This window comes from Salmo salar, chromosome ssa14 (assembly GCF_905237065.1).
Source record: "Salmo salar chromosome ssa14, Ssal_v3.1, whole genome shotgun sequence".
NCBI classification, from domain to species: domain Eukaryota; kingdom Metazoa; phylum Chordata; class Actinopteri; order Salmoniformes; family Salmonidae; genus Salmo; species Salmo salar.
In genome coordinates this window covers 14061197-14086089 of record NC_059455.1, presented here as the reverse complement: position 1 = coordinate 14086089, position 24893 = coordinate 14061197, and the positions used below count along the sequence as shown (strand labels likewise).

At 42.9% G+C, this 24893-nt stretch overlaps 1 protein-coding gene across 2 annotated transcripts; it reads right to left on the bottom strand.

Annotated features, from left to right (window-relative positions):
• Positions 1-112: 112 nt before the first annotated feature.
• Positions 113-24469, bottom strand: LOC106568930 (segment polarity protein dishevelled homolog DVL-3). Of its 2 annotated transcripts, none has more exons than XM_014139767.2 (15): positions 23883-24469; positions 9312-9381; positions 8127-8263; positions 7722-7834; positions 7302-7434; positions 7077-7167; positions 6346-6415; positions 6062-6201; positions 5512-5588; positions 5236-5303; positions 4953-5102; positions 4460-4591; positions 4071-4238; positions 3709-3930; positions 113-2174 (listed from the first exon to the last, which is right to left on the bottom strand). In XM_014139767.2, exons 1-15 carry the CDS (start codon positions 24041-24043, stop codon positions 1795-1797), a joined length of 2112 nt encoding a protein of 703 aa, XP_013995242.1. In that variant the 5' UTR covers positions 24044-24469; the 3' UTR covers positions 113-1794. The 2 variants fall into 2 exon arrangements, with proteins under 2 accessions (XP_013995242.1, XP_013995243.1); XM_014139768.2 differs by having other exon boundaries at positions 8142-8263; positions 23883-24468.
• Positions 24470-24893: the final 424 nt, after the last annotated feature.

Here is a 24893-nt window from a genome sequence, read left to right as displayed (position 1 = left end):
ACGCGCTATACAGCGATAAAAACGCAACAATCTCCAACCCAGACCACCCACTCAAGTCTCCACCACTGCTTTGATCTCCCATCAGGTCAGAGAAAGCAGACAATGAAATGCCTCGCACTTCGGGAGGAGTTTATTTATTATTATGGACAACTCCTTCTCTATATGTTCCTAGACCACTGTCACGACTGACAAACGTCATGGTCGAAACAAGGAACAAGGCTAGTTTATGTAGGAATCCTGGCAATGTAAAAAGTTTGTATGTACGCATGCCTCTGTTTGTTAATAAAATAAAGATATGGGGGGGGGGCGTTAAACTGAGCTGGGAATGGGTAAACCGCACCCTGAAGATAAGCACATTGGTCATTTATTTTGCCCTACTGCAGCAGGATATCAACACAAGTATTTCGTTTCCTGCACATTCAATTGTATCCCTACACAATGTAGGAATTCCATATCAGATTCATGTATGATGCAGACCTACCAAGTTCATCTCAAAATACTTCAAGTTATGCTCCCATATCATATTCCCCTGATAAAAAAAAAAAGTGTCCTCAAATCTAGACCTCTACATTTGGAAATTTTTTGATGATGCAGCGGGTCACCCAGTACAAAGGAAGCTTGAACAAACAAAAAAAATAGTAGACATGGTCAGGTCAAGCCTACGCACACATCTGCAAGCCATATTGCCTTCACATTCCTTCTCAGACTGAAATTCCTTGCTTGTGCAAATAATGTCCCTACGCCCACCGGGAAAACTCCAGGTTTCTTGCGCGTGTGCGCACACACAAAACACAACACAACACAACCAACTTAGAGTCATAAAACTATATTTATAAATAAAAATACATTTTCTCAAGAGTAGTGCAGTGTTTCCCAAACTCGGTCCTGGGGACCCCAAGGGGTGCACAATTTGCTTTCTGCCGTAGCACTACACAGCTGATTCAAATGATCAAAGCTTGATGATAAATTGATTATTTGAATCAGCTGTGTACTGCTAGGGCAAAACGCTAATTGTGCACCCCTTGGGGTCCCCAGGACCGAGTTTGGGAAACACTGGAGTAGTGTGAAAGAGTTGGTAAGAAAACTTAAGACGAAAATGTACTTTTAAAATCAGTCTAAGCTGGAAGCTCATGTTAAGGGTTGAAAAAGAAACTACATGTATCGGCAACCAGCTATGATAAAAACATAAGAACAGAAAAGGCCTCAATTCTTTTGCACTACATTATTTAACTTTTCATTCTTTTTCATAGTCATACAAACAAACAAAGTACACGTAAGGTTCAAAGGTTAGTGTTCATTTTCAAATTTTAGGTGAAAGGATGTATGGAGCGAGGAGTAAAAAAAACAACAAAAAAAAACAGTCTCTGGCGGACTAAGGTTGGGGAGGACAGGACGTGGAGCTAGAGAAAAGAACAAATGAAAAACATCCACGTAGAAAAGCGCCAAGTCATCCCCAGCTGTTCCCCAGGCCTCCCTCCCTGTTACGACCCAAGCACAACTCGTCTCACAGGGAGGAAAATGAGAAAAGGCGCTTTGATTCCATCTGCGAGGGTGGGGGGGTTCTTCACTGAAGAAAGTATAGCGAATCAGATACACCCTCAGGAGCACAAGAGCAAGAGGACATTTCCAGCAGGGTTGGGCTCAATTCCATTTCAATTCTGGCAATTCAAAAGGAAATGACATTGATCCCAACTGTGATTTTCTAGAGACTTCCTCCTCCTGTCTGTCCCCCTCAGCACTAAACAAAAAAATCCCTAACCACCATTATGTGGAGCGCCTATGACATAACCTGCGTCACATGACGTCGACAAAGAACTCGCCGCGGTTGCCTACGGCCATGCGCAGGGACTGGCGGGAGCCGGTGAGCTCTGGGGGAGCGTTGGCCAGCTGTCGGCCTGGTGGGGCTCCTGGAGCAGCTGTGGCCAGGTGGGGGGGGTTAGGAGGCAGGCCTGGGGGGCCGTAGACCAAGCCGGGGCTGTAGGCCAGTGAGTGGGACGAGTGTGCGCTTCGATGGCTGTAGGAACTGCGGATGCTGCGCTCACTAGGGGCCACAGAGCGCTCGCTGGGGACCCGATGGCTCCTGATCTCTGATTCGCTGCCACTCCCACCCGACTTGTTGGAGCCCCCGGCACCGCCTCGGCCCTCGGTCTTACTGCAGTTGGAGCCGCTGCTCCCTGGAGACGGGAGCGAAACAAAGAAAGTGTGTTAGTATCCAACTACACTACATAACCAAAAGTAAGTGGACACCTGCTCGTCAAACATCTCATTCCAAAATCAAGGGCATTAATATAGATTTGCCCCCCCCCCGCTATAACAGCCTTTACTCTTCTGGCAAGGCTTTCCACCAGATGGTGGAACACTGCTGCAAGACTTGCTTTCATTCAGCCACAAGAGCATTGGTGAGGTGATGTTGTATGGACCTCGCTTTGCACAGGGGCATTGTCATGCTGAAACAGGAAAGGCTTTCCCCAAACTGTTGCCACAAAGTTGGAAGCACAGAATCGTCTAGAATGTCGTTGTATCATTAAGATTTCACTTCACTGGAACTAAGAGGCCTAGCCCAAACCATTATTCCTCCTCTACCAAACATTATAGTTGGGACTATGCATTGGGGCAGGTAGTGTTCTCCTAGCATCCGCCAAACTCAGATTCGTCTGTCGGACTGCCAAATGGTGAAGCGTGATTCATCACTCCAGAGAACGCGTTTCCACTGCTCCAGAGTCCAATGACGGCGAGCTTTACACCACTCCAGCCGAAGCTTGGCATGGCGCGTGGTAATCTTAGGCTTGTGTGTGGCTGCTCGGCCATGGAAACCCATTTCATGAAGCTCCTGGCGAACATTTATTGTGCTGACGTGGCTTCCAGAGGCAGTTTGGAATGCTGTAGTGAGTGTTGCAACTGAGGACAGATGATTTTTACGAGCTACGCCCTTCAGCGCTCGGCAGTCCCGTTCTGTGAGCTTGTGTGGCCTACCACTTCGCGGCTGAGCCATTGTTATGCCTAGATGTTTTCACTTCACAATAACAGGACTTAGAGTTGACTGGGGAAGCTCTAGCAGGGCAGAAATTTGAAGAACTGACTTGTTGGAAAGGTGGCATCCTATGACGGTGCCACATTGAAAGTCACAGAGCTCTTCAGTGAGGCCATTCTACTGCCAATGTTTGTCTATGGAGATTGCATGGCGGTGTGCTCGATTTTATACACCCGTCAGCAACGGGTGTGGCTAAAACAGCCGAATACACTATTTATACTAAAGTATTTATCCTTCATACACGACTGCAAGTGTATTATGAATGACTGGGTGTATGTTCTGGCTTTGCTGCGTGCATTATTGTATATGTTGAGTGAAAACACACATTAAAATTACATCATCTATTACTGCAATACTCCTGTCATTAATCTTATTTTTTCAAGTTTTTCTATGTCATCATTTTACACTGTGAGCTCTGTCAGGCATGCTAGTGCAGTGATGTAAGAAGCAGTGACCCCGTTTTGGGGTAGGCTCATGGGAGAGATGCATGATTTATGCCTTGGCCAACAGATTCATTGATATTTACTGGCCAACAAGTTCAAAAAAATATTGTTACAATAGTATTATGATAGATTTTTTCACAAAGTGGCCGAAGTGTTGGTTAATTCAAACTAGTTCCCCCTCTCTTAGTGTCTGGGTATGATTGAATACCGCTGGTGAGTCCCAGCTCTCCTCACCTTCGCTGTGTTGGCTGCCGGCACTGCCCGCCCCTACTCCCGGGAAGCCCTGGGGCAGGTCGTGTTGGGGCTGGGGGTTGTAGGGGTGGGCGATGGAAAACTGATAGGGCAGGGACATGGGCCAGGGGGCCGCCCCAGGGTGGGGCAGAGGGGGCAGGGTGTCCTGGTCCGACGCCCCGCCGCTGGAGCCATCATGGTCGTGCAGAGAGAGGTGGGTCATGTCTGAAAGAGAGAGAGAGAGAGAGAGATCGAGTTATCATGAATATCAATGTTGCCGTTTTGTCTGCAAACGCAGAAGGGCTAGGGACTAGGCGTCGTTTTCAAACCATGAAATACAATGAGGATCTAGTGAAAACGCTCACTGCCACAGAGGTCTCCGAAGGTGTAGTAGCATTGCTCAGAGAAGGTGATCTTGTTGACGGTGTGGCGGATGTAGCCGGCCTTGAGCAGGTTACTGGCGTACTTCCTTGCCTCCCGTCGGTCCGAGAATCCCTCCATGTGATGAAAGAGCCAGTCCACCACATCTGATCCTTTGGATACAGAAACACAAAACGTATGAGTCTAGACACAAAATACACATTCCATGGCAATTAACCCACAAACTAGGTAGAAGAGACAAAGACAGACATAAAATGGGGGCATATAGAAAGACAACTAGACAAAAAGGAGAAAGTGAAAAACCAGAGGACAGGAAGACGGACGGTGAGAGAGAGGTAGAGAGAGACCGAGAGGAAAAGGAGAGTGAGCGTACCTATGAAGGCGTTGGCGATGGTGATCTTCAGCCACATCCTGTCTCGCACCTCCAGGCCCGACTCCGGGGAAGCCATGGCCTTGGCGACAGTTGACATGTCACTGTGGATGGACAGGTGGAAATCGTCGAAGCCTGCGAGGAGCAAAATCGGGAGGTGGGTTACTGGGCTTAGCGAAGGTAGGTATCGTGGTTTACAACGGGACAGTGCGGCAGTTTTGATAGGACGTAGGTCTTCCAGTGTATGGCAGTTTTGATAGGACGTAGGTCTTCCAGTGTATGGCAGTTTTGATAGGACGTAGGTCTTCCAGTGTATGGCAGTTTTGTGGGACTTTCAAATATTAGCTGAACTTGTGACAGACATTACATTATGTGCTCCTTCGCATACTAGCCTGTCCTCAACTGTAGATTTCATGACACAATAAAGCAAGATTGAGAGTGTTTTAAATACAGTTTAATTGGGTCAGTTTTGACAGGACCCAGGTGTGGGACTCACGTTCGGTCTCGGGGACAGAGCTGCCGATGGAGGAGCTGGTGGAGGTGACCGTGCTCATCGATGGGCTCATGCCATAAGCAGGGTACACCCCTGTCATCGCCGCAGTGTGGGACACCCAGGCAGCAGGGTCAATGGGCCGGATCGGCTCACCTGTCGGGGGAGAAAAACAAGGGGTTCGACGTAGTACACAGACTTCACAAAACACACACACAAAAAAACGAACAAAAATTGTCTTACATTCGTGGGTGTGTTGTGAGAGGAAGCACGGCAGGTGAATACTCACTTCTTGGCAGAGCAAAGCAGCTCCGAGGGTTAGGGTCCCAGCACTTAGCCACAGTCAGAGTGATGGGGCTGTAAACAGAGTTTACACACACAGTTAACACAGAGCTGGCAATGCTCACAACGCCATGTTTATACAGCTTAGGCAAAGTGGCAAAACTTGCACCTGTCTTTTTACAGATGGAATACAACACCAAAAGATCGTGAAAGCTAAAAATACAGGTTTAATAAGTCCTAAGACTTGTGGCAACTTGAGTGTGTTTGTTGGTGTGTGACTCACCCTGGCTTGTGTACGATGTCCCTCAGCACTCGAACCGCGTCGTCGTTGTTCATGTTCTCAAAGTTGATGTCGTTCACCTGTTAGGAGGGCGGAGACAGTCTCTCAGTCTCTCTACGGCATTGTTCTGGGTAATTGTGGGCTGTTCTGGGTAATTGTGGGCTGTTCTGGGTGCTGAAATCAGTCGCTTTTGATAAAAACGTTATTTTATGTGACGTCAGCGCTCCAGTCCGCCCACAGTAGTTGCCCGCTCAACTCCATCGTAAATCGTTGGGGTCGAGTTTAGCCGGGCTAAAGTGGGTCGTACTCATTAGGGTTCACCATAGCAAAATGCTTTGAAACTGAAAACAAATACAAGCATTTTCTTATTGGACATGTTTAAGTAGATTCCTTCGCTTCAGTCGATTTTCTTCCATTTGGTACTTCGTGAACACAACCCTGATTTGAACCGTTTGATCGCCCTGCTGTAATGTCCAATGGGAGCCACTTAAGTCACTCTGGTTTCAAGGCTGTGACAAAGAGTCCCAAACCCTCAAAACATACGAGCACGCACCTGCAGTAGCATGTCTCCAGGCTCAATGCGGCCGTCTGCGGCCACCGCCCCTCCCTTCATGATGGAGCCGATGTAGATGCCCCCATCGCCCCTCTCATTGCTCTGCCCCACGATGCTGATGCCCAGGAAGTTATACTTCTCTACAGAGGGGGGGAGAGAGAGAGAGACAATGAAAAAGAATGAGTGGTCAGGAGGACTATGTAAAGCTTTATTGCAAGTTATCAGGAAATAGAGGCAGCAGAATAGAGGGAGAGAGAGAAAGACAGCCACAGAGAAATACTTACCCATGTTCAGAGTGACAGTGATGATGTTCAGTGACATGGTGGAGTCTGTGACGCTGCTGAATGATGACGACTAGAAAGAGGGAAAGGGGGCGAGAGAAGTAAGAAAGTGTGTGTGTGTGTGGCACCGGACAACGTGACCGGGGAGATTTTAATTTACTGGCCATTTGAGAAATAGATACCCATAGACTTCCAGTCATTACGCTAACTTCATACTGGACACAGAGCCACAAAATTGGTATCCACAAGTTCATCTGACTCTGGGGAAGTAGATAAAGGGCCTCATTGCCAAAATCCCAAAGTATCCCGTTAACCACGTGACAATTATTAAGAAATGAAAACGTTGTTATTGAAATGAAACTGTTCCATGAAAACGCGCATATGAAAATCATAACTGGCACGCAGATCGGTAGAAATCGTAGGATAAACTGCATGCTTCCCTAAACTTTAAGAACTCACGTGCCGCCTATGAAATCTTTATAAAATATTTGCCTCCACGTTTCCATGGTCGGATTTTCAAGCAAGGGAAGACATGCCTCAAAATATGAAGAATGTTTTCAAAATGCACACATTGTAAAGTGGTGGGTGACGCACTGATAGCCTGCCTACCGTTGTTTTGTTCTCCCGGTCAATTTGGCAGGCAACAATTATATTTATTGGCTTTTCATTTTATTTGGCCAAAAGCCAGCAATAACTGGCTAACGGAAACCCTGGCGTGTGTCTGCCCATCTCACCCTTTCCATGTTGGATGTTTTTGGTTTCCGGCGGCGCCGGCGGTGTCGCCTCATCAGGCGAGAGGAGCTCTGTTCTGTGGAACTGCTGAACCTGGGGGACAAAGTTCAATAGGGTTACGGTAAGGACAACCTGCGAGAACCAAAAGGTATTAAGTAAAATACACAGGAGGCAAGAAAGTGAAGGTTGGCGGAACGTTGCGTAATGGTTATCTAGGAAGTTCTCACCGGCTGGTGGCGTCGTCATCCTCAGAGTCGAAACAGCTGGTGGACTCCAGCTCGCTGCTCATGAAGGACGAGCAGCTGTCGTATTGGCCCAGCTCCGCCCCTCGGCCCACCCGCGAGTAGCCATTCCTCCCACCTGCAGGGGGTGAGAGGAGGTGACAAGAGTTACACAGGGGAGGGGCTCAGTTCCTAATCAGCCTCTGGGCACTTCATGTAGTTTGGATAGGTATAAAGCGATGGTAATAGCTCCACATTGCCCCTTGTTAGTCTGGGTGGAACAAGGCCGTACGGCTCATACACATATCCAACAACTAGGCTAGATCCCGTGTCACGCGGGGAACTGGACAGCATAGTTGAGAAATTCTGAGGAAGAGAGAGAAATTCTGAGTGAGAGGAACTGGAGGGCGCCGACTGCTCTCTGACCGTGCTCGCGCGTGTGTTTCCGGCGCGGTCGCTCCCTCGCTCTCCTCTGGGACACCATCGAGCCCGTCTCCGTCTCGTTGTCCAACGAGTCTCGTCCACCTGTGGCCTTTCCGCTGCAGTGAGAAATGGAGAGGGGGAGGAAAGGAGGGGGAGAGGGGGAGGAAAGGAGGGGGGGGACACAGAGGTCATTATTTTCCCATTGAGAAAATGTTGTTGTGCTCACCGTTGTCATGGTTATTCAGCAGACATTAGAAGCACAATGGAGATTATAGGCTTAGTCGTGATGAATAAAGACACTCGGAGACAAACCCACTTACTCACATGCACAACATCTCTCACACACAGCCAAACAGAAATGCAAACAAAGTCAATGCGCACACAGCTAAACACACACACACACACAACCTAGAGAGAACTGACTGATAAGAGGGGGGTCTGGACTCCCCGATGCCCCCAGTCCTCTCCAGGGGGGGTGGCGGCAACTCGGACAAACTCTGGACCACAGAGCCACCATCTGAGTGAGCACCGTCCCCCGACACCAGCTGAGGACACAGAGGTAGACAGACCAACTTTCAGACCCTAAGAATCACACACCCTCAATCTAAGAATCATTCAAATTTGATTTACATTAAATTTTTTTTACAAATACATGTTACAGCAAGCCAGGTCTGTAACCTTGGTGACAGACAGAGACACCCTGGATACCAAACATTTCACTAGAACTTAATACATTTAGCCTGATCAGATTGGCAGTGACACTGTCACGGCCAATCACACATCCAGACAGATTTTTGTTCTCTCATGTTCTTTTCAGTCCTACATTGATGTCGATTACTGAACTGTTGGGTTTAGAGCTTGCCAGAAAGGCATTTCACTGCACTTGTGCACGTGACATTAAAACTGAGATGAACGCACAGAAACACGAACAGAGACGACTGTCATTCCTTTCTTGACCACGCACTGTACGGAATAAAGCCAATAACTAGGGCCCAGAGATTTCCCTAGTTATAGTAACAGTGTTGGCCTACCACCTCCCCCTCCCCCCACACAAACCATTTCCTTCTTAAACAAACCCCTCCTTTATTTCGCCGCTCTGTGACTTGTGATTCAATCTCCTCATTAGGCGCAGTGAAGCCCTTTATTTTGGAGTGATGTCTACGATCCTGTGATTTCAGTTTCTCTTAATCAGATCTCAAAACGGACAAACCGAGGATAAAAGAGAGGCAGAGCAAAGAACCAGATGGCTCAGTCATGGAGAGATTGGATCATTGGTCCGTGTGTGAGATGAGAAATGTAGGAGTTTTACAGAGACATAAATAACTAGTGTATTTGGAAGGGAGTTAGAAAGATTGACGAGATACAGAATGCGTGAGAGACTGGGTGTGTGTGTGTGTGTGTGTGTGTGTGCGTGCGCGCGCCATTGTTATTCCTAACATCATTATGTAGTAATGATATTATCAAACAGATGGGTGGGGCTTCTCTCTAGGGATGGAGTGCTGTTTGGGGTCAATAGCAGCCCCAACAGATGGTTGTCATTGACAAACACTTAAGACAAAGATGAAGTGTGTGTGTGTGTGTGTGTGCGCTTACCCAAGATACCACACGGCCATTAAAACAAGGTAGTTTGGCATTGTCATCAGATATCTCTTCTTTCACTACCCTGCAAGGGAAAGAGAGAACAACATTGACTCACCATGTGTACACAAATGCTGGTAAGGAATGCACAAACACATAGAAACACTCCCAACAATAGGAAAACCGTCTAAAATCCCTGCTTTGGACCAATACCACAAAGACATTCTAATAATTAGTCTGATGGTAAAAACATATTGGCCTAACGCTTCCAGCTTCTGCACTCTCATTTGTTACATCACTGTGCTAGCTAGTTAAAAGTTACCACACTGAACAAAAATATAAAACAACGTCAAAGTGTTGGACCAATGTTTCATGAAGCTGAAATAAAAGATCCCAGAAATGTTCCATACGCACAAAAAGCTTATTTCTCTCAAAACTGTGCACAAATTTGTTTACATCCCTGTTAGTGAACATTTCTCCTTTGCCAAGATATGCCACACCTGTCAGGTGGATGGACTATCAAGAAGCTGATTAAACAGCATGATCATTACACAGGTGGAGCTTGTGCTGGGGACAATAAAAAGCAATTCTAAAACGTGCAATGCCAGAGATGTCTCAAGTTTTGATGGAGCGTGCAATTGGCATGAAGACCGCAGGAATATCGACCAGAGCTGTTGCCAGAGAATTGAATGTTCATTTCTCTACCATAAGCCACCTCCAAAGTCATTTGAGAATTTGGAAGTATGTCCAACCGGCCTCACGACCGCAGACCACATGTAACCATGCCAACCCAGGACCTCGACATCCGGTTTCTTCACCTGCGGGATGGTCTGAAATCAGCCACCCTGATGATACTATGGGTTTGCACAACCAAAGAATTGACCTGACTTCAGTGAGCAAATGTTCATATTCGATGGCCAATGGCACTCTGGAGAAGTGCGCTTCACGGATAAATCCCGGTTTCAATTGTACTGGGTAAATGGCAGACAGCGTACAGCGTTGTGTGGGCGAGCGGTTTGCTGATGTCAACGTTGTGAACAGAGTGCCCCATGGTGCTGGTGGGGTTGTGTTATGGGCAGGCATAAGCTACGAGCACAATTGCATTTTATTGACGGCAATATGAAAGCAGAGATACCGTGACGAGATCCTGAGGCCCATTGTCGTGCCATTCATCCACCACCATCACCTCATGTTTCAGCATAATAATGCAAGACGCCATGTCACAAGGATCTGTACACAATTCCCAGAAGCTGAAAATGTCCCAGTTCTTCCATGGCCTTCATACTTACCAGACATGTCACCCATTGGGCATATTTGGGATTCTATGGATCGACGTGCACGACAGCGTGTTACAGTTTCCACCAATATCAAGCAAGTTCGCACAGCCATTGAAGAGGAGTGGGACTACATTCCACAATCAACAACTCTATGCTAAGGAGATATATCATGCTGCATGAGAAAAATGGTGGTCACAGGTAGGGACTGGCTTTCTGGTTCTGATCCACGCCCCTACCTTTATTAAAAAGGCATCTGTGACCAACAGATGCATATCTGTATTCCCAGTCACGTGAAATCCATAGATTAAGGCCTAATTTATTTATTTCAATTGACCAATTACCTTATTGGAACTGAAACTCAGTAAAATCTTTGAAATTATTGCATATACATTTTTGTTCAATATGTATGTGTGTGTGGAGGTTAAACACAACAAACAAACATGCAGTCTCAAATTCCAATCTAACACGATGTCAATAGAGTTCTTCAATGCAATTTGCAGACCGGTTTGAAATCAAATACAGTACCAGTCAAAAGTTTGGACACCTACTCATTCAAGGGTTTTTCTTTATTTTTACTCTATTGTAGAGTAATAGTCAAGACATCAAAACAATGAAATGACACACAATGGAATCATGTAGTAACCCCAAAAAAGTTTAAAAACAAACCAAAATATTTTATATTTGAGATTCTTCAAAGTAGCTACCCTTTGCCATGATGACAGCTTTGCACACTCTTCGCATTCTCTCAACCAGCTTCATGAGGTAGTCACCTGGAATGCATTTCAATTAACAGGTGTGCCTTGTTAAAAGTTAATTTGTGGAATTTCTTTACTTCTTATGGCTTGGGGGCAGTATTTCAACATCTGGATGAGAAGTGTGCCCAAAGTAAACTGCCTGTTACTCAGGCCCAGAAGCTAGGATATGCATAGATTTGGATAGAAAACACTCTAAAGTTTCCAAAACTGTTAAAATAATGTCTGTGAGTATAACAGAACTGATATGGCAGGCGAAAACCTAAGGAAAATCCATCCAGCAAGTGGGATTTTTTTTGATGTGGGTGGTTTTCAATTGAATGCCTATAGAGTATCTAATGGGTTAGGACCAAGATTGCAGTTCCTATGGCTTCCACTAGATGTCAACAGTCTTTAGACATTGTTTCAGGCTTGTTTTCAGAAAAATTAAGAAGAATGAGACCTTTCTGTCAGTGGACTGTAGAATCATGCAGTGCTGATTTGAGCGCGTGACCGAGTGCGCACCCTTCATTGTTTTTCCTTTCTATTGAATACGCCATTGTCCGGTTGAAATATTATTGATTATTTAGACAATTGACAACCTAAGGATTAATTATAAACCTCGTTGACATGTTACAATGAACTTTACCATTACTATTAGTATATATTCGTCTGCATGTTTTGACCGCCTTTGAGCCAGTGGATTACTGAACAAAAACGTGCCAACAAAACTGAGTTTTTGGGATATAAAGAGGGACTTTAACCAGATGCAACCAGATGATCTTCAAAGGTAAGTGATTCATTTTATCGCTATTTCTGACTTTTGTGACTCCTCCACTAGGTTGGATAATGTTTGTATGCTTTTGTAAGCGGGGCGCTATCCTCAGATAAATCGCATTGTATGCTTTCGCCGTAAAGCATTTTTGATAACTGACAAAGTGCCTGGATTAACAAGAAGTTAATCTTTAAGCCAATGTATTACACTTGTATTTTTATTCATGTTTATTGTGACCATTTCTGTATTTTGAGTTTGGTGCTCTGCAATTTCACCGGATGTTGTTGAGGTGGGTAAGCTAGCGGAACGCCTGCGCCAGAAAGGTTAATGCGTTTGAGCCAACGTTGTGACTAGGTGGGGGTTATACAGAAGATCGCCCTGTTTGGTAAAAGACCAAGTCCATATTATGGAAAGAACAGCTCAAATAAGCAAAGAGAAATGACAGTCCATCATTACTTTAAGACATGAAGGTCAGTCAATATGGAACATTTCAAGAACTTTGAAAGTTTATTCAAGTGCAGTCGCAAAAACCATAAAGCGCTATGATGAAACTGGCTCTCATGAGAACCGACACTGGAAAAGAAGACCCAGAGTTCTCTGCTGCAGAGGATAAGTTCATTAGAGTTAACTCCACCTCAGATTGCAGGCCAAATAAATGCTTCAGAGTTCAAGTAACAGACAAATCTCAACATCAACTGTTCAGAGGAGACTGCGTGAATCAGACCTTCACGGTCAAATTGCTCAAGAGAAACCACTACTAAAGGACACCAATAATAAGACGCTTGCTTGGGCCAAGAAAAACGAGCAATGGACATTAGACCGGTAGAAATCTGTCCTTTGGTCTGATGTCTAAATTTGCGATTTTTGGTTACAACCGCAGTGTCTTTGTGAGACGCAGAGTAGGTGAACGGATGATATCTGCATGTGTGGTTCCCACCATGAAGCATGGAGGTGGTGTGATGGTGCTTTGCTGGTAACATTGTATGTGATTTATTTAGAATTCAAGGCACACTTAACCAGCATGGCTACCACAGCATTCTGCAGCGATACGCCATCCCATCTGTTTTGTGCTTAGTGGGACTATCATTTGTTTTTCAACAGGACAATGACCCAAAACACACCTCCAGGCCGTGTAAGGTCTATTTGACCAAGAAGGAAAGTGATGATCACCTGGCCTCCACAATCACCCGACCTCAACCCAATTGAGATGGTTTGGGATGAGTTGGACCACAGAGTGAAGGGAAAGCAGCCCACAAGCACTCAGCATATGTGGGAACTCCTTCAAGACTGTTGGAAAAGCATTCCTCATGAAGCTGGTTGAGAAAATGCCATGAGTGTGCAAAGCTGTCATCAAGGGAAAGGATGGCAACTTTGAAGAATCCAAAATATATTTTGATTTGTTTAAACACTTTTTGTTACTACACGATTCCATTGTCATTTCATAGTTTTGATGTCTTCACTATTATTCTAAAATGTAGAAAATAGTAAAAAAATAAAACTACAAAAAATGGAATGGGTAGGTGTCCAAACTATTCACTGGTACTGTATATGAACCCCTCAATCCTGACCCTCAGAGGAGTTGGAATTCTACCAGGAGCTCAATCTGGCAAAATACTTTGTATTTCTCCACTGTCTTGCTAGACAGCTAGGCATAAAGGCGTCAGCAAGCTTCAGTTAGGCTGGCGCCTAACCATACTCAGACAGGCAAAACAAATCAGTGTGCTCGCATACTCCCTTAAAAAGGGCTTCGCCTGAAAAACAAAAAAATGGCAATAGTACTATTTGTCAGTTTTGAAACACTTCCTCAAGAGAGTCAGAATTAATCGAAGATGACTCAAGAAATCTTAGTCGCACAATTTTACATTAAGATATGTGGAGCAGTATTTCTCAAGTGAAACAAAAATGTGCATATGCGATTTGTCTCATTGAATGACAACATTGAATAATCCCTACTGTTGACCAATCACCGGAGCTACTACTTCGACCAACATCGGGCTTGCCTCGATAAAAAATGTGAGCACAAAAAAAAAAAAATGCCTTGCCGAACACCAAAACAAACAAAAATATCACTAAATGTTTCAGCTGGGAAGCATGCGGATGCCTTAAGCCATTCTCCAAAACAGACCATTGAAGTGTTTCACTTAACTAAAGTGGTCCACACTGAGGTAACCTATTTCTGACATGGCTCTGATATAGAGCCTACCGTATTTTAAAACACCCAAAACTTTATCCAAAGCACATTCCTGATGTTAAAGTGATAGTTCACTCAAAAATCTAAGTGAAGACATTTTCTGTGATGAATGGGAGATGGACTCATTTGAGAAAAAGCCACAGCATAATCGAATATAATACACCGTCCTGTGAGTCCTCAACTCGAGCAGGTACGCTTGAGCATGCTAACAAGGCTGCAGGAGTTGTGGTTGAAAATATACTTTTCTAACTTTCACAAATGTTTCTAAAGTGTTTCCCCTATATTCACGCTGCTTCTAAATCGTTGCAACCACTCCAAAGAAATATGCTAAACTAATCTAATAGTATGTCAAACTGCCTGGAAGCCACGTCAGCACAATAACTGTTTGTCGGAGTGGAGCTGGAGTGGCGTAAAGCTCGCCACCATTGGACTCTGGAGCAGCGGAAACTCGTTCTCTGGAGTGATGAATCAAGCTTCACCATCTGGCAGTACAACGGACGAATCTGGATTTGGCAGATGCCAGGAGAACGCTACCTGCCCGAATGCATATTGCCAACTGTAATGTTTGGTGGAGAAGGAATAATAGTCCGAGGCTGTTTTTTCATGGTTCGGGTTAGGCCCCTTAGTTCAAGTGAAGGGAAATCTCCACGCTACAGCATACAATGACTTTCCAGACGATTCTGTGCTTCCAAATTTGTGGCAACAGCTTGGGGAAAGCCCTTTCCTAGTTCAGCATGACAATGCCCCTGTGCACAAAGCGAGGTCCATACAGAACTGGTTTGTTGAGATCGGTGTGGAAGAACTTGACTGGCCTGCACAGAGCCATGACCTCAACCCCATCGAACAACTAATCACCCATCAAACCAAACACTGCATTCCACAATAAAAACCTCATACCAACGGTCAAGCATGGTGGTGGTGGTAGTGTGATGGTTTGGGGATGCTTTCCTGACTACTTGCCTTAACAGAAGGAACCAATAATTCTGTTCTCCATCAGAGAGTTATACAGGACAATGTCAGGCCATCCATCCGTGAGCTGAAACGCAGCTGGGTCATGCAGTAAGACAATGATCCAAAACACACAATCAAGTCTACATGAAAATGGTTAAAAAGCAATGAACTTGACGTTTTGGAATGGCCTTGTCAAAGTTCAGATCTAATCCCAATTGAGATATTGTGGCAGGACTTGAAATGAGCAGTTCGTGCTTGAAAACCCACAAATGTCGTTGAGTTAAAGCAGTTCTGCATGCAAGAGTGGGCCAAAATCACCCCACAGCGATGTGAGAGACCGATCAACAACAGCATTTGGTTGGAGTCATTACAGCTAAAGGTGGCACAACCAGTTATTGAGTGTAAGGGGGAAATTACTTTTTCACAAAGAGGAATTGGGTGTTGCATAACTTTGTTAATTAAATAAATAAAATAAGTACTTTTTTTTTTGTTATTAGTAAACTCATGTTCCCTTTATATAATATTAGGTTTTGGTTAAAGATCTGATAACATTCAGTATCAAAAACATGCAAAAACAAAAAGAAATCAGAAAGGGGAAAATACTTTTTCATGGTGGATTTAGACGGATCCAATGCAAAAAACAGATACGGTACCTCTAGCATAAACTGCCGGATTTTGATAGGTATTTAGGCACCAGTGCGTCAATCGCCTCTAGAGAGTAATAACAGCAACATTTTGCCTCTGCGGCCAAGAGGTCGGCCTCTAAAATTTCAGTCGGAGACAGAGCCATTGGCCACACCCCCCCTCTGCCCTCAGAACAGCCTCAATTCGTCTGGGCATGGACTCTACAAAGTGTCGAAACAGTTCCACATGGATGCTGGCACATGTTGACTCCAATGCTTCCCACAGCTGTGTCAAGTTGGCTGGTTATCCTTTGGGTTACGGACCATTCTTGATACACACAGGAAACTGTTGAGCATGTAAAACCCAGCAGCGTTGCAGTTGACACAAGGTGACTACAGGTATTTACTTCAAAAGTATCAACAAATATTAATTTATTAAAAAACTTCAAAGAAATTGTTTCAATGGTATTGAAAAAAAAACATCCCGTGGCTATTTACAAATACCCCGGTATAGGGTATATACGGTATACCACCCAAGTCTATTAGCAGAATGTTCCTAATGTTTTGTACACTAAGTATATACAGTGGCTTGGCATTTTCCCTATTTTGTTGCCTTACAACCTGGAATTAAAATTGATTTTGGGGGGGGGGGGGGGGGGTATAATTGGATTTACACAACATGCCTACCACTTTGAAGATGCTAAATATTTCTTGTTTCACAAGAAAAAAAGAAGACAAAAAAAACTGAAAACTTGAGCATGCATAACTATTCACGCCCCCAAAGTCAATACTTTGTAGAGCCACATTTTGCCGCAATTACAGCTGCAAGTCTCTTGGGGTGTCTCTATAAGCTTGGCACATCTAGCCACTGGGATTTTTGCCCATTCTTCAAGGCAAAACTGCTCCAGGTCCTTCAAGTTGGATGGGTTCCGCTGGTGTACAGCAATCTTTAAGTCATACCACAGATCCTCAATTGGATTGAGGTCTGGCCTTTGACTAGGCCATTCCAAGACATTGAAATGTATCCCCTTAAACCACTCGAGTATTGCTTTAGCAGTATGCTTAGGGTCATTGTCCTGCTGGAAGGTGAATCTCTGTCCAGTCTCAAATCTCTGGAAGATTGAAACAGGTGTCCCTCAAGAATTTCCCTGTATTTAGCGCCATCCATCATTCCTTCAATTCTGACCAGTTTCCCAGTCCCTGCCAATGAAAAACATCCCCACAGCATGATGCTGCCACCACCATGCTTCATGGGATGGTGTTCTCAGGGTGATGAGAGGTGTTGGGTTTGCGCCAGACATAGCGTTTTCCTTGATGGCCAAAAAGCTCAATTTTAGTCTCTCACATGCCCTTTGGTGAACACCAAACATGTTTGCTTATTTTTTTTCTTTAAGCAATGGCTTTTTTTCTGGCCACTCTTCCGTAAAGCCCAGTGTGGAGTGTATGGCTTAACCTGTTGGGTCTAGGGGGCAGCATTTGCACGTCTGGATAAAAAAAATGTACCCGATTTAATCTGGTTACTAATCCTACCCAGTAACTAGAATATGCATATACTTATTATATATGGATAGAAAACACTCTAAAGTTTCCAAAACTGTTTGAATGGTGTCTGTGAGTATAACAGAACTCATTTGGCAGGCAAAACCCTGAGACATTTTCTGACAGGAAGTGGATACCTGATGTGTTGTATTGACTTTAAACCTATCCCATTGAAAAACACAGGGGTTTAGGAATATTTTGGCACTTCCTATTGCTTCCACTAGATGTCACCAGCCTTTACAAAGTGTTTTGAGTCTTCTGGAGGGAGATCTGACCGAACAAGAGCCATGGAACGGTGATGTCCCATTAGACACCTGGCGCGCTAGTTCATGTTGGGTACCCTCGTTCCAATACGTTATAAAAGAGTATGCATTCGTCCACCTTGAATATTATTCATGTTCTGGTTAAAAAAGGCCCTAATGATTTATGCTATACAACGCTTTGACATGTTTGAACGCAACGGAAATATATTTTTTCCCCCCTCGTTCATGACGAGAAGTCCGGCTGGCTTACATCATGTGCTAACGAGACGGAGATTTTTGGACATAAATGATGAGCTTTTTTGAACAAAACTACATTCGTTATGGACCTGTGATACCTGGAAGTGACATCTGATGAAGAGAATCAAAGGTAATGGATTATTTACATAGTATTTTCGATTTTAGATCTCCCCAACATGACGTCTAGTCTGTATCGCAACGCGTATTTTTCTGGGCGCAGTGCTCAGATTATTGCAAAGTGTGATTTCCCAGTAAGGTTATTTTTAAATCGGGCAAGTTGATTGCGTTCAAGAGATGTAAATCTATAATTCTTTAAATGACAATATAATATTTTACCAATGTTTTCTAATTTTAATTATTTAATTTCTGACGCTGACTTGACTGCCGGTTATTGGAGGGAAACGATTTCCTCAACATCAATGCCATAGTAAAACGCTGTTTTTGTATATAAATATGAACTTGATAGAACTAAAAATGCATGCATTGTCTAACATAATGTCCTAGGAGTGTCATCTGATGGAGATTGTAAAAGGTTAGTGCATCATTTTAGCTGGTTTTATGGTTTTGGTGACCCTGTCTTTGACTTGACAAAACATTACACACAACTCTTGTAAATGTACTGTCCTAACATACTCTAAATTTATGCTTTCGCCGTAAAACCTTTTTGAAATCGTAAAACGTTAGTTAGATAAGGAGATGTTTATCTTTCAAATGGTGTAACATAGTTGTATTTTTGAAAAATTTGAATTTTGACATTTATTTGGATTCAAATTTGCCGCTCTTGAAATGCACCTGCTGTTGATGGAGTGCACCACGGGTGGCACGCTAGCGTCCCACCTAGCCCCAAGAGGTTAAAGTGATCCTATGGACAGATACTCCAATCTCCACTGTGGAGCCTTGAAGCTCCTTCAGGGTTATCTTTGGTCTATTTGTTGCCTCTCTGATTAATGCCCTCCTTGCCTGGTCTGTGAATTTTGGTGTTCAGCCCTCTCTTGGCAGGTTTGTTGTGGTGCCATATTCTTTCAATTTTTTAATAACGTATTTAATGGTGCTCCGTGGGATGTTAAAAGTTTCTGATATTTTATAACCCAACCCTGATCTGTACTTCTCCACAACTTTGTCCCTGACCTGTTTGGAGAGCTCCTTGGTCTTCATGGTGCCCCTTGTTGCAGACTCTGGGGCCTTTCAGAACAGGTGTATATATACTGAGATCATGTGAAACCTAAATGAAGTCCACCTGTGTGCAATCTAATTATGTGACTTCTGAAGGTAATTGGTTGCACCAGATCTTATTTAGGGGCTTCATAGCAAAGGGGGTGAATACATATGCACGCACCCCTTTTCCGTTTTTTATTTTGTAGAATTTTTTTAAACAAGTTCTTTTTTTCATTTCACTTCACCAATTTGGACTATTTTGTGTATGTCCATTACATGAAATCTAAATAAAAATCAAATTTAAATTACAGGTTGTAATGCAACAAATAGGAAAAACGCCAAGGGAGATGAACACATTTATAAAGGCACTGTAGTGGCGATGGCAGAAGTCCGACTGACAACTTTACTTGACAATGTCAAGCTCTTTCCAAAAAGCCTAATCTCTGATGAAGCAAGCTAAATGACACATTGTTTGCTTAGCTAACTAGCTACATTCCAAATGGATGGGCTAACGTTACACTCAATTATATGAAATTACATGATCAATTTATATTTACTGATCATGAAAAGCATGCAGTTACTTGCTGTGTAACTCTGATAAAGCTAAATGTTGAATAATCTGAAAAGTTGTGGAGCTAGTTCTGACTACCCTTTGATCATGACTCAGTTCCATTACACATCAGAGTCATTGGACGATGGGGTCTTTATTACGGGAAGTTCTGTTATGAGCCCCGACGCTCGGTCTGAACATTAACACGCATCGCTTGCGGTAAGGTTTTGGAAGCATACGGACCTTATCTTTCATATCAGCGAGAAATAATTATCAAAAAACATGAAATTGATACACACCTTTATAGGGTTACGACAGTGTATTTTGCATTTGCAAAATAATTTAGATTTCTAGAGCCGTATCGCAATGAGAATCATTCACATTTAAAATGTAACGCTCTGCACCGTAGAGTACGGTTACAACCTGTTGGGGCTAGGGGGCAGTATTTGCACGGCCGGATAAAAAAACGTACCCGATTTAATCTGGTTACTACTCCTGCCCAGTAACTAGAATATGCATATAATTAGTAGATTTGGATAGAAAACACCCTAAAATTTCTAAAACTGTTTGAATGGTGTCTGTGAGTATAACAGAACTAATTTGGCAGGCCAAAACCTGAGAAGATTCCATGCAGGAAGTGGAAATCTGATTTGTGGAATCACCTTCAACACTTTGCCTATGAAACACACCGTCAGTTAGGATTCATTTAGCACTTCCTAAGGCTTCCACTAGATGTCAACAGTCTTTACAAAGTGGTTTGAGTCTTCTCCGGTAAAAACTGACCGAACGAGAGGCCTGGAAAGTTGGTCATAGAGTGAGGGCCATTACTACTATGACGCGGGCGCCCGTGGGTACCCTTTCGTTCCGAAACGTTTAGTAAGACAATGCAATCGTCCGCCTTGAATATTATTTAAGCTCTGATTGAAAAAGGCCCTAAAGATTTATGTTATACAATGTTTGAACGAACGTAAATATATATTTTTTGCACATTCGTGACGACAAGTCCCGTGCGCCTCATACATTATGAGTAGCCTTCGGAACGCGCTAACAAGAAGGAGCTATTGGGACATAAATTATTAACTTTTTCGAACAAAACTACATTTGTTGTGGACCTGGGATTCCTGGAAGTGCCTTCTGATGAAGATAATCAAAGGTAAGGGAATATTTACAATAGTATATTTGATTTTAGATGGTTCCAAGATGGCGCTAACCTGATTATTTTGGGCTTGGTACTCTCCTAACATAATCTATGTTGCTGCTGCCTTTTGTAGCCTATTTTTCTGAGCATAGCACCTCGTTTATTGCAAAGTGTGATTTCCCAGTAAAGTTATTTTTAAATCTGGCAATGCGGTTGCATTCACGAGATGTTAATCTATAATTCTTTGAATGACAATATAACATTTTAACAATGTTTTCGAATATTAATTTTGTAAATTGTAGCGCTGATTCACCGGAAGCATTTGAGGGAAAATATTTTCTGAACGTCACGCGCCGATGTAAAATGCTGTTTTTATATATAAATATGAACTTTATCGAACAAACAAATGCATGTATTATGTAACATGATGTCCTAGGAGTGTCATCTGATGAAGATTGTCAAAGGTTAGTGCTGCATTTAGCTGTGTTTTGGGTATTTGTGATGCATGCTAGTTGCTTTGAAAATGGCAGTGTGATTATTTTGGGCTGGGTACTCTCCTAACATAATCTAATGTTTTGCTTTTGCTGTAAAAAAGCCTTTTTGAAATCGGACAACGTGGTTCGATTCAGGAGAGGTGTATCTATAAAATGGTGTAAAATAGTCATATGTTTGAGAAATTGAAGTTATAGCATTTATGAGGTATTTGTATTTCGCGCGACGCGATTCCACTGGCTGTTGACTAGGGTGGGACGCAAGCGTTAATATTGTGGATAGTTAGATTGATATAATAGTTTCATTAAAACATGTACATGCTTTGCAAAAAGAACGATTTCCATAATAATCCTTTTTACACGGACACATCTGAAATCAGGCTACCGGATGGCACTCTGATAAATGCAGAAAATCGCCAATCATAATAAAATGTTTTACCACAGCAACCATGTTATTTTTGGGAAGCATATTTGATTCAGAGGTCAGAAATATAGTTTGCATCTGAAAACTACTTTAAGACACACAGATTCAGGTGTTTCGAACTTACTTCACTCGCGCTAAAGAGGGAGGCTCGCTCGGCTGGTGCTAGCACATGCACAGATCAAATACACAGCTGGAACGCCGATTAAGGCATTTACATGTTTTCGTAATTTGAAAGATTGATCAGAAAACCAGGTGTTTTAATCGACGTATGCTTACTTAGATTTTGAACTTACACCGATTAGCCCCATAGAGTTGATGTCCACGCCCCCGTGCAAATATAATTAGCATAATAATAACAACATCTGTCCGTTTAAGCTAGAGATAGTTTTTTGTATTGGAAGTGTCTCAATTCAGTTAGAGCGGTGTTGGTCAGACCATAAGACATCCCGAAAATCAGTCTTCCAACACAATCTGTAGCGTCCAAATGGTTTGGCCTACGCCTCTATGGAAAAATGTGACTCTCACAAACACCATGGTGTTGTCCGTTTTGCTCTAAGACCCCCACACGAGTCTTGGGACTCGTTTGAAGTCGGTGCAGCCAATCTGCCAACTTCTGTCTGTAGCATCCGAAAAGTTTGGGCTACACACTAATGGAACACACCCTCTGTGGAGTTTTGTTCTAGGACACCCATGGGCCTCACAAGACTCATCTGAAGGTCCCCTGGTATTAGTTGAAAAAAATGAATGGAAATATATATGGAGACTGTTTAGTGCCAAAAGTATGGGGTTAAATACATGTTAAAAATAAAAAATAAATTCAATGTTTCCTGATCTTTCTTTTATCTCTCAGATATAGGACAGACACTTAAAAACAAACTTCCTTTCGATTTTCTTTTTTTGGGGGGGGGACTATCTGTTCCATGTAGCAAATCTGTTATTCAATGCATTTGTATGTGCTAATCGCAGTAAGGCCAAATAAAGGTTATCAAATAAATATGTATCTTTTTTATTATACTTCAAGGGGTGTTAAAATTCTAAATCAAATAGCTAAATGATCCTTGGTATGACCTTAAAACAATTCCATATAGCTTAGTAGAACCACTCTTCCCGTAGACAGGCCTTAGACTGCAATGGGTTTTAAAATAAGCAGAGGAAGATGTTTGCATGACTATTGCATAATCTGCCTACTGCCATAATCAGTTTAATATTGAATTATTACTGTGCATGTAAACGTACTCATTGTGACGTTTTATTACTAACCAACTATGTAAGAACTATGTGCAGGTGATTAAGTTGCACACATCACCAGTAGATTGAAAATATGCACCTCTTGCAACAAAAAAAAACAATTCAATGTTTCGGTTGCTAGTAAGTGTTTATTTATACTTTTTTTGGAAGTACATACAGGCCTTAACGGCAGTAAATGATGATAGTTGCTGGCGTATTTGTTGAGTAAAGAATGTATTTTGACATAATGCTCGCAGAGTTGGTGAATGGTAGCTTGAATTGTAGTTTTCTGGGCAGAGAGGAGATCATCATCTCCTTTGTTTCACGATTATTGGGAATTTTGACTGTGTATGGCTGTAACGATTATGGCATTTTGGGTAACATTAATTGTAATGCAAATGGTCACGGTTATTGTCAAATGTATCATTTTTATTCCAAAATGTTTTGAGCTTGTTGTAATGCATCTTTTAAAAATACAACACAGCTTTAACGACAGCTCGAAAATTCATGGTTTTGACCGCTGGGAACTTTTGGAAATTACTATAGTTTCTCCTTGCCTGCAGTTCTACTCCTAAAATGATGTACAGTAAAATAAGTAACTGCTATTGGGTAAATTATATTTACTTGAAAAGTACGTTAAATCCACCCCCCTACTAAAATAAATGTATTTAAACGACTACATTACTTTGGTCATGGCTATTACCCATAATTGTCGGTTACACGATTATGTATTAACGTTAATTCTGCCAGACCTAACTTTGTGGCTGTTGTAGCTAACTTACGTTAGTCACAACCAAAAGAAATAGAGCAGAGAGACGAATAATGCTAAACAAAGGAATAAAACTCAAGCCATGATCATCATTCATGATGATGAACTTTGAGACGTTGGCTAGTTGGCTTTAGTAACAGTTTTGAAAAAGATTAGATTATTTCATCTGTGGTTTAGACTGAAAGTATAGCTCGCTACATACAGTAGTTATCTACCATAATACGCTGCTTGATAATAATGCTCACCCAAAATCGTCATCCATAGATTTGAAGAAGAACTTGTAGTTGGGTTTCTTAAGAACATTTTTGAAGTCCGCAAGTGTGACCCTGTCCGCGGGCACTGCCAATTTGACCAGGTAGGGTGTTTCCTGGTCGTCGAGGTGATATATGACTTTGGTCTCCCCCATTGTGGGTTGCTGGGGCGAGGCAGGCAGGGTACATCAAGCCGCGGGCCTGGATGGCTCCCTCTCGGGCCCCGGCTCCCCGTGGTGCTGATTCCCCCGGCTTTCTGGCTAGCCAGCAACCTAGCTTCTAGTTGTTCTTTTGAATCCTATTAGCTAACGTTAGCTAGCTAGCTATTCAGAAGCACCTTGCTCCACAAAGGTCCAGCCAGACGACGACTGATTAGCTATGTACCCTGATGTTATTTTACCAATTTGAAAAGGAGCCAAATGCGTGTAACTACTTTCAAATCTTGGCTAAATGTGAATTTACGCAGTCGTTTTTCGAGCTAGCTAGCAGTTATTTTGTTGAATACACACGAAGAATCCTTCCTCCCGAGTTCAGAATGCAGTCTACAAAAACAAACACCAACCCAAACCCAAAAGTTCTCCCTCTATCGGAGAGGAGGGAAGAAAAATAATCGACTTGGTTTAAAGGGAAATTGCGCCACTTTTGAACCTTCTATTCATAATCTCCAGCACTAAACCAGTCTACATATGTGAAAACAGCGCGTTTCTATGATCTGTGGTTAATAATATAAGGTCCTAATGTGCTTCTCTGTGACCTCACAGGGTAGGATTAAAAGTTTTAAAAAAAGTTTTAAAAAAAGGGATTTTCAAAATATGCAAGGAGTTTCTAGCCCAAAGGAAGGTATTTTCTTGCTCCCCACCGTTAATCTCTTAGTAATATTTTTCTACAAAATGTAGAAATGCACCGTTTTTACATTATGTTGATATTCCAGTGGAGGCTTCTCAGAGGAGGAAGGGGAGAACCATCCTCCTCTGTGAATTTCATTTAAAAAAAAATTGTGATAAA